Below are 10,000 nucleotides of genomic sequence, written 5' to 3'. Positions count from 1 at the left end.
TAAACATTATAAGGAAATCAAGGAAAGCTCTCAGCTGTGAACCTAATTCATATCCAAGGTTAACACTGCACCCTTTTCCTACTCATTAGAAACCATTACTAAAACTAACGTGAGACGGGATCGAGGCAACCCCCCCCCCCCTTCCATTCCTACAGTGTTTCTATCATTTTCTTGTATATAAAGTAATCGATCTCCCCTTTTAACCTTCTTGCTTTTCTTTCCTTACACTACTCTGATACATAATTCTTAACTTGACAAAAAATAATCAAATGGACATATTTACCAACAAGGCAGGTGTCATGTGTTGTTTTTGCCACAAATTTCCTTAAGCTTTTCTTCTCTCAGTAGACAGAGATTCCATAATTATGTTAATCAACTTATCAAACATTACAACATTCAATTTTCGGGTAAAAAAAGATTTAGTATCAAGCACTTCCATACCTGTGCTCGGGGCGAAGCAACGATCTCCTATTACGAAAAGCCGGGAGGACAGTTTAATACTACCCCCCCCCCCACGCCCCATTGATTTTTTTTAACATTCAAGCAAATAATTCATAGATAATCATTTTTGATTTTGATATACTGAGATGCCTTTAAAAGAATGCGAAATACATATATAAACGTTGTCAGCGTGGTCTGTCATAACGAATGCATCTTTTAAATGTCATCAATATCTGTCTCGAATACATATGTGTGCGTATATGTATACACACACACACACACACACACACACACACACACACACACACACACACACACATTTATATATATATATATATATATATATATATATATATATATATATATATATATATATATATATATATGTATATATATATATATATATATGTATATATATATATATATATATCTATATATATATATATATGTGTGTGTGTGTGTGTGTGTGTGTGTGTGTGTGTGTGTGTGTGTGTGTGTGTGTGTGTGTGTATATGCAGCATATATGTGTACGTGCATATAATTACGTAGTGTGAACTCACATATGTATGCATGCATTTACCTATATATGTATGTATGTATGAAATTACATATGCATGCATTTATCTATGAATGTATGTATGTGTGTGTGTGTGTGCACGTATATGTGAACACGTTCGTGTGTACCTCCTCTTATCTCTATCCAACCCCCTTGCAAAGCCGCGCCAGAGATGACGATAACTTTCCCTGCCGGAGCGCTGTTCAGTCGCCCCCCCCCCCCCCCCCCCCCCCCCCCCCCCCGCCAGGCTCGTCCCGAAGTTAGCCGGCGCTTGGAAGTTCCTAATCGAGTGCTCCCGGAAGGCGCTGCTCGTAAACAACGGGTCGGCTGCCTCGCGCGGCGTGGCTCTCAAGACGAGCCACTCTCAAGACGAGCCACTCTCAAGACGAGCCACTCTCAAGACGAGCACCTCTCAAGACGAGCCACTCTCAAGACGAGCCACTCAAGACGAGAAACTCTCAAAACAAGCCACTTTCGAGACCAGCAACTCTTAAGACAAGCCATTCTTAAGACAAGCCACTCTCAAGACGAGCCACTCTCAAGACAAGCCACTCTCAAGACAAACCACTCTCAAGACAAGCCGCTCTCAAGACAAGCTACTCTCAAGACGAGCCACTCTTAAGACAAGCCACTTTCAAGACGAGCCACTCTCAAGACAAGCCACTCTCAAGACGAGCCACTCAAGACGAGAAACTCTCAAAACAAGCCACTTTCGAGACCAGCAACTCTCAAGACGAGCCATTCTTAAGACAAGCCACTCTCAAGACGAGCCACTCTCAAGACAAGCCACTCTCAAGACAAACCACTCTCAAGACAAGCCACTCTCAAGACAAGCCGCTCTCAAGACAAGCTACTCTCAAGACGAGCCACTCTTAAGACAAGCCACTTTCAAGACGAGCCACTCTCAAGACGAGCCACTCTCAAGACGAGCCACTCTCAAGACAAGCCACTCTCAAGACGAGCCATTCTTAAGTCAAGCCACTCTCGAGACAAGCCACTCTCAAGACGAACCATTTTTAAGACAGGCTACTGAAGACAAGCCACTCTCAAGACGAGCCATTCTAAAGACAAGCTACTGAAGACAAGCCACTCTCAAGACAAGCCACTTTCAAGACGAGCCACTCTCAAGACGAGCCACTCTCAAGACAAGCCACTCTCAAGACAAGCCACTCTCAAGACAAGCCACTCTCAAGACAAGCCACTCTCAAGACAAGCCGCTCTCAAGACAAGCTACTCTCAAGACGAGCCACTCTTAAGACAAGCCACTCTCAAGACGAGCCACTCTCAAGACGAGCCACTCTCAAGACGAGCCATTCTTAAGTCAAGCCACTCTCGAGACAAGCCACTCTTAAGACAAGCCACTCTCAAGACGAAAAACTCTCAAGACAAGCCACTTTCAAGACGAGCCACTCAAGACGAGAAACTCTCAAAACAAGCCACTCTCAAGACAAGCCACTTTCAAGACGAGCCACTCTCAAGACGAGCCACTCTCAAGACAAGCCACTCTCAAGACAAGCCACTCTCAAGACAAGCCACTCTCAAGACAAGCCACTCTCAAGACAAGCCGCTCTCAAGACAAGCTACTCTCAAGACGAGCCACTCTTAAGACAAGCCACTCTCAAGACGAGCCACTCTCAAGACGAGCCATTCTTAAGTCAAGCCACTCTCGAGACAAGCCACTCTTAAGACAAGCCACTCTCAAGACGAAAAACTCTCAAGACAAGCCACTTTCAAGACGAGCCACTCAAGACGAGAAACTCTCAAAACAAGCCACTCTCAAGACAAGCCACTTTCATGACGAGCCACTCTTAAGACAAGCCACTCTCAAGACAAGCCACTCTCGAGACGAGCCACTCTCATGACGAGCCACTCTCATGACGAGCCACTCTCAAGACAAGCCACTCTCAAGACAAGCCACTCTCAAGACAAGCTACTCTCAAGACGAGAAACTCTCAAGACAAGCCACTCTCAAGACGAGAAACTCTCAAGACAAGCCATTCTCAAGACGAGAAACTCTCAAGACAAGCCACTCTCGAGACGAGACACTCTTAAAACAAGCCACTCTCAAGACGAGAAACTCTCAAGACAAGCCACTCTCGAAACGAGCCACTCTCAAGACGAGCCACTCTCAAGACGAGAAACTCTCAAGACAAGCCACTCTCGAGACGAGACACTCTTAAAACAAGCCACTCTCAAGACAAGCCACTTTCAAGACGAGAAACTCTCAAGACAAGCCACTCTCAAGACGAGCCACTCTCAAAACGAGCCACTCTCAAGACAAGCCACTCTCAAAACAAGCCACTTTCAAGACAAGCCACTCTCAAGACGAGCCATTCTTAAGACAAGCCACTCTCGAGACAAGACTCTCTCAAGACGAGCCACTCTCAAGACGAGCCACTCTCAAAACAAGGCTCTCTCAAGACAAGCAACTCTCAAGACGAGCCACTCTCGAAACGAGCCACTCTAAAGACAAGCCACTCTCGAGACAAGGCTCTCTCAAGACGAGCCACTCTCAAGACGAGCCACTCTCAAGACGAGCCACTCTCAAGACAAGTCACTCTCAAGACGAGCCACTCTTAAGACAAGCCACTCTCAATACAAGCCACTCTCAAGACGAGCCACTCTCAATACAAGCCACTCTCAAGACGAGCCACTCTCAATACAAGCCACTCTCAAGACGAGCCACTCTCGAGACGAGCCACTCTCAAGACGAGCCACTCTCGAGACGAGCCACTCTCAAGACAAGCCACTTTCAAGACGAGCCACTCTCAAGACGAGCCACTCAAGACGAGCCACTCTCAAGACAAGCCACTCTCAAGACGAGCCACTCTCAAGACGAGCCACTCTCAAGACGAGCCACTCAAGACGAGAAACTCTCAAAACAAGCCACTTTCGAGACCAGCAACTCTTAAGACAAGCCATTCTTAAGACAAGCCACTCTCAAGACGAGCACCTCTCAAGACGAGCCACTTTCAAGACGAGCCACTCTCAAGACGAGCCACTCAAGACGAGCCACTCTCAAGACGAGCCACTCTCAAGACGAGCCACTCTCAAGACAAGCTACTCTCAAGACAAGTCACTCTCAAGACGAGCCACTCTCAAGACGAGCCACTCTCAAGACGAGCCACTCTCAAGACGAGCCATTCTCAAGACAAGCCACTCTCAAGACGAGCCACTCTCAATACAAGCCACTCTCAAGACAAGCCACTCTCAAGACGAGCCACTCTCAAGACGAGCCACTCTCAAGACGAGCCACTCTCAAGACGAGCCATTCTCAAGACAAGCCACTCTCAAGACGAGCCACTCTCAATACAAGCCACTCTCAAGACAAGCCACTCTCAAGACGAACCACTCTCAAGACGAGCCACTCTCAAGACGAGCCACTCTCAAGACAAGCCACTCTCAAGACGAGCCACTCTCAAGACAAGCCACTCTCAAGACGAGCCACTCTCAATACAAGCCACTCTCAAGACAAGCCACTCTCAAGACGAGCCACTCTCAAGACAAGCCACTCTCAAGACGAGCCACTCTCAATACAAGCCACTCTCAATACAAGCCACTCTCAAGACAAGCCACTCTCAAGACGAGCCACTCTCAAGACAAGCCACTCTCAAGACAAGCCACTCTCAAGACGAGCCACTCTCAAGACGAGCCACTCTCAAGACAAGCCACTCTCAAGACGAGCCACTCTCAATACAAGCTACTCTCAAGACAAGCCACTCTCAAGACGAGCCACTCTCAAGACGAGCCACTCTCAAGACAAGCCACTCTCAAGACAAGCCACTCTCAAGACGAGCCACTCTCAAGACGAGCCACTCTCAAGACAAGCCACTCTCAAGACGAGCCACTCTCAATACAAGCTACTCTCAAGACAAGCAACTCTCAAGACAAGCCACTCTCAAGACGAGCCACTCTCAAGACGAGCCACTCTCAAGACGAGCCACTCTCAAGACAAGCCACTCTCAAGACGAGCCACTCTCAAGACAAGCCACTCTCAAGACGAGCCACTCTCAAGACGAGCCACTCTCAAGACGAGCCACTCTCAAGACGAGCCACTCTCAAGACGAGCCACTCTCAAGACAAGCCACTCTCAAGACGAGCCACTCTCAAGACAAGCCACTCTCAAGACAAGCCACTCTCAAGACGAGCCACTCTCAAGACGAGCCACTCTCAAGACGAGCCACTCTCAAGACAAGCCACTCTCAAGACAAGCCACTCTCAAGACGAGCCACTCTCAAGACGAGCCACTCTCAAGACAAGCCACTCTCAAGACAAGCCACTCTCAAGACGAGCCACTCTCAAGACGAGCCACTCTCAAGACAAGCCACTCTCAAGACGAGCCACTCTCAAGACGAGCCACTCTCAAGACAAGCCACTCTCAAGACGAGCCACTCTCAAGACAAGCCACTCTCAAGACAAGCCACTCTCAAGACGAGCCACTCTCAAGACGAGCCACTCTCAAGACAAGCCACTCTCAAGACGAGCCACTCTCAATACAAGCTACTCTCAAGACGAGCCACTCTCAAGACAAGCAACTCTCAAGACAAGCCACTCTCAAGACGAGCCACTCTCAAGACGAGCCACTCTCAAGACGAGCCACTCTCAAGACAAGCCACTCTCAAGACGAGCCACTCTCAATACAAGCCACTCTCAATACAAGCCACTCTCAAGACAAGCCACTCTCAAGACGAGCCACTCAAGACGAGCCACTCTCAAGACAAGCCACTCTCAATACAAGCCACTCTCAAGACGAGCCACTCTCAATACAAGCCACTCTCAATACAAGCCACTCTCAATACAAGCCACTCTCAAGACAAGCCACTCTCAAGACGAGCCACTCTCAAGACAAGCCACTCTCAAGACAAGCCACTCTCAAGACAAGCCACTCTCAAGACAAGCCACTCTCAAGACAAGCCACTCTCAAGACAAGCCACTCTCAAGACAAGCCACTCTCAAGACAAGCCACTCTCAAGACAAGCCACTCTCAAGACAAGCCACTCTCAAGACAAGCCACTCTCAAGACTAGCCACTCAAGACGAGCCACTCTCAAGACAAGCCACTCTCAAGACAAGCCACTCTCAAGACAAGCCACTCTCAAGACAAGCCACTCTCAAGACAAGCCACTCTCAAGACAAGCCACTCAAGACGAGCCACTCTCAAGACGAGCCACTCTCAAGACTAGCCACTCAAGACGAGCCACTCTCAAGACAAGCCACTCTCAAGACAAGCCACTCTCAAGACAAGCCACTCTCAAGACAAGCCACTCTCAAGACAAGCCACTCTCAATACAAGCCACTCTCAAGACAAGCCACTCTCAAGACGAGCCACTCTCAAGACAAGCCACTCTCAAGACAAGCCACTCTCAAGACGAGCCACTCTCAATACAAGCCACTCTCAATACAAGCCACTCTCAAGACAAGCCACTCTCAAGACAAGCCACTCTCAAGACAAGCCACTCTCAAGACAAGCCACTCTCAAGACAAGCCACTCTCAAGACGAGCCACTCTCAAGACTAGCCACTCAAGACGAGCCACTCTCAAGACAAGCCGCTCTCAAGACAAGCTACTCTCAATACAAGCCACTCTCAAGACAAGCCGCTCTCAAGACAAGCTACTCTCAATACAAGCCACTCTCAAGACAAGCCACTCTCAAGACAAGCCACTCTCAAGACAAGCCGCTCTCAAGACAAGCTACTCTCAATACAAGCCACTCTCAAGACGAGCCACTCTCAATACAAGCCACTCTCAAGACGAGCCACTCTCAATACAAGCCACTCTCAAGACAAGCTACTCTCAAGACAAGTCACTCTCAAGACGAGCCACTCTCAAGACGAGCCACTCTCAAGACGAGCCACTCTCAATACAAGCCACTCTCAAGACAAGCTACTCTCAAGACAAGTCACTCTCAAGACGAGCCACTCTCAAGACGAGCCACTCTCAAGACGAGCCACTCTCAAGACGAGCCACTCTCAAGACAAGCCACTCTCAAGACGAGCCACTCTCAAGACAAGCCACTCTCAATACAAGCCACTCTCAAGACGAGCCACTCTCAATACAAGCCACTCTCAAGACGAGCCACTCTCAATACAAGCCACTCTCAAGACAAGCTACTCTCAAGACAAGTCACTCTCAAGACGAGCCACTCTCAAGACGAGCCACTCTCAATACAAGCAACTCTCAAGACAAGCCACTCTCAAGACGAGCCACTCTCAAGACGAGCCACTCAAGACGAGCCACTCTCAAGACAAGCCACTCTCAAGACGAGCCACTCTCAAGACAAGCCACTCTCAAGACGAGCCACTCAAGACGAGCCACTCTCAATACAAGCCACTCTCAAGACGAGCCACTCTCAATACAAGCCACTCTCAAGACGAGCCACTCTCAATACAAGCCACTCTCAAGACAAGCTACTCTCAAGACAAGTCACTCTCAAGACGAGCCACTCTCAAGACGAGCCACTCTCAAGACAAGCCACTCTCAAGACGAGCCACTCAAGACGAGCCACTCTCAATACAAGCCACTCTCAAGACGAGCCACTCTCAATACAAGCCACTCTCAAGACGAGCCACTCTCAATACAAGCCACTCTCAAGACAAGCTACTCTCAAGACAAGTCACTCTCAAGACGAGCCACTCTCAAGACGAGCCACTCTCAATACAAGCAACTCTCAAGACAAGCCACTCTCAAGACGAGCCACTCTCAAGACGAGCCACTCTCAAGACAAGCCACTCTCAAGACGAGCCACTCTCAAGACAAGCCACTCTCAAGACGAGCCACTCAAGACGAGCCACTCTCAATACAAGCCACTCTCAAGACGAGCCACTCTCAATACAAGCCACTCTCAAGACGAGCCACTCTCAATACAAGCCACTCTCAAGACAAGCTACTCTCAAGACAAGTCACTCTCAAGACGAGCCACTCTCAAGACGAGCCACTCTCGAAACGAGCCACTCTTAAGACAAGCCACTCTCAAGACAAGCTACTCTCAAGACAAGTCACTCTCAAGACAAGCCACTCTCAAGACAAGCCCCTCTCAAGACAAGCCCCTCTCAAGACAAGCCACTCTCAAGACAAGCCCCTCTCAATACAAGCCACTCTCAAGACGAGCCACTCTCGAAACGAGCCACTCTTAAGACAAGCCACTCTCAAGACAAGCTACTCTCAAGACAAGTCACTCTCAAGACGAGCCACTCTTAAGACAAGCCACTCTCAAGACGAGAAACTCTCAAGACAAGCCACTCTCAAGACAAGCTACTCTCAAGACAAGTCACTCTCAAGACAAGCCACTCTCAAGACAAGCTACTCTCAAGACAAGTCACTCTCAAGACAAGCTACTCTCAAGACGAGCCACTCTCAAGACAAGCCACTCTCAAGATAAGCCACTCTCAAGACAAGCCACTCTCAAGACAATCTACTCTCAAGACAAGCCATTCTCTAGACAAGCCACTCTCAAGTCGAGCTGTTCTCAAGACAAGCCACTCTCAAGACAAGCCACTCTCAAGACAAGCCACTCTCAAGACAAGCCACTCGCAAGACTAGCCACTCTCAAGACAAGCCACTCTCAAGACAAACACGGTGTTGCTCTCAAGACAAGCCACTCTCAAGACAACCGCGATGTTGCTCTCAAGACAATCCACTCTCAAGACAAGCCACTCGCAAGACTAGCCACTCTCAAGACAAGCCACTCTCAAGACAAACGCGGTGTTGCTCTCAAGACAAGCCACTCTCAAGACAAACGCGGTGTTGCTCTCAAGACAAGCCACTCTCAAGACAAGCCACTTTGAAGACAAGCGCGGTGTTGCTCTCAAGACAAGCCACTCTCAAGACAAGCGCGGTGTTGCTCTCAAGACAAGCGCGGTGTTGCTCTCTAGACAAGCCACTCTCAAGACAAGCCACTCTCAAGGCAAGCCACTCTCAAGACAAGCCACTCTCAAGACAAGCCACTCTCAAGGCAAGCCACTATCAAGACTAGCCACTCTCAAGACAAGCCACTCTCAAGACAAACGCGGTGTTGCTCTCAAGACAAGCCACTCTCAAGACAAGCCACTCTCAAGATAACCGCGATGTTGCTCTCAAGACAAGCCACTCTCAAGACAAGCGCGGTGTTGCTCTCAAGACAAGCGCGGTGTTGCTCTCTAGACAAGCCACTCTCAAGGCAAGCCACTCTCAAGACAAGCCACTCTTAAGACAAGCCACTCTCAAGTCAAGCTACTCTCAAGACAAGCCATTCTCAAGACAAGATACTCTCGGGACAAGCCACTCTCAAGACATGCCACTCTCAATGCAAGCTACTCTCAAGACAAGCCACTCTCAAGACAAGCCACTCTCAAGACAAGCCACTCTCAAGACAAGCCACTCTCAAGACAAGCCACTCTCAAGACAAGCCACTCTCAAGACAAGCCACTCTCAAGTCGAGCCACTCTCAAGACAAGCTACTCTCAAGACAAGCCACTCTCAAGACAAGCCACTCTCAAGACAAACGCGGTGTTGCTCTCAAGACAAGCCACTCTCAAGACAAGCTACTCTCAAGACAACCGCGATGTTGCTCTCAAGACAAGCCACTCTCAAGACAACCGCGGTGTTGCTCTCAAGACAAGCCACTCTCAAGACGAGCGCGGTGTTGCTCTCAAGACAAGCCACTCTCAAGACAAGCGCGGTGTTGCTCTCAAGACAAGCGCGGTGTTGCTCTCTAGACAAGCCACTCTCAAGACAAGCCACTCTCAAGACAAGCCACGCTCAATACAAGCCACTCTCAAGACAACCGCGGTGTTGCTCTCAAGACAAGTCACTCTCAAGACAAGCCACTCTCAAGACAAGCCACTCTCAAGACAAGCCACTCGCAAGACAAGCCACTCTCAAGACAACAGCGGTGTTGCTCTCAAGATAAGTCACTCTTAAGACAAGCCACTCTTAAGACAAGCCACTCTCAAGACAACCGCGGTGTTGCTCTGAAGACAAGCCACTCTCAAGACAAGCGTGGTGTTGCTCTCAAGACAATCCACTC

The 10,000-nt window shown here is 49.0% G+C and overlaps 1 protein-coding gene across 1 annotated transcript in view; it reads left to right on the top strand.

Annotated features, from left to right (window-relative positions):
* The first annotated feature begins 2,855 nt into the window (after positions 1-2,855).
* The window catches only part of LOC138865561 (uro-adherence factor A-like), an 8,439-nt gene continuing 1,294 nt past the window's right edge, over positions 2,856-10,000 (top strand). Inside the window, exons 1-12 of the mRNA XM_070136251.1 lie at positions 2,856-3,422; positions 3,801-4,136; positions 6,477-6,894; positions 7,035-7,166; positions 7,356-7,418; positions 7,546-7,656; positions 7,843-8,070; positions 8,152-8,736; positions 8,783-8,947; positions 9,051-9,279; positions 9,408-9,883; positions 9,990-10,000. The exon at positions 9,990-10,000 is cut by the window's right edge and continues 360 nt beyond it. Of these exons, the coding sequence (XP_069992352.1) occupies positions 2,856-3,422; positions 3,801-4,136; positions 6,477-6,894; positions 7,035-7,166; positions 7,356-7,418; positions 7,546-7,656; positions 7,843-8,070; positions 8,152-8,736; positions 8,783-8,947; positions 9,051-9,279; positions 9,408-9,883; positions 9,990-10,000 (3,321 nt within the window). The remainder of the gene's footprint in view (positions 3,423-3,800; positions 4,137-6,476; positions 6,895-7,034; positions 7,167-7,355; positions 7,419-7,545; positions 7,657-7,842; positions 8,071-8,151; positions 8,737-8,782; positions 8,948-9,050; positions 9,280-9,407; positions 9,884-9,989) is intronic.

Source organism: Penaeus vannamei, chromosome 21 (genome assembly GCF_042767895.1).
Source record: "Penaeus vannamei isolate JL-2024 chromosome 21, ASM4276789v1, whole genome shotgun sequence".
In the NCBI taxonomy this organism is placed as follows: domain Eukaryota; kingdom Metazoa; phylum Arthropoda; class Malacostraca; order Decapoda; family Penaeidae; genus Penaeus; species Penaeus vannamei.
Note: the sequence above shows the minus strand (reverse complement) of the source record. Positions and strands in the feature narration are given on the sequence as shown.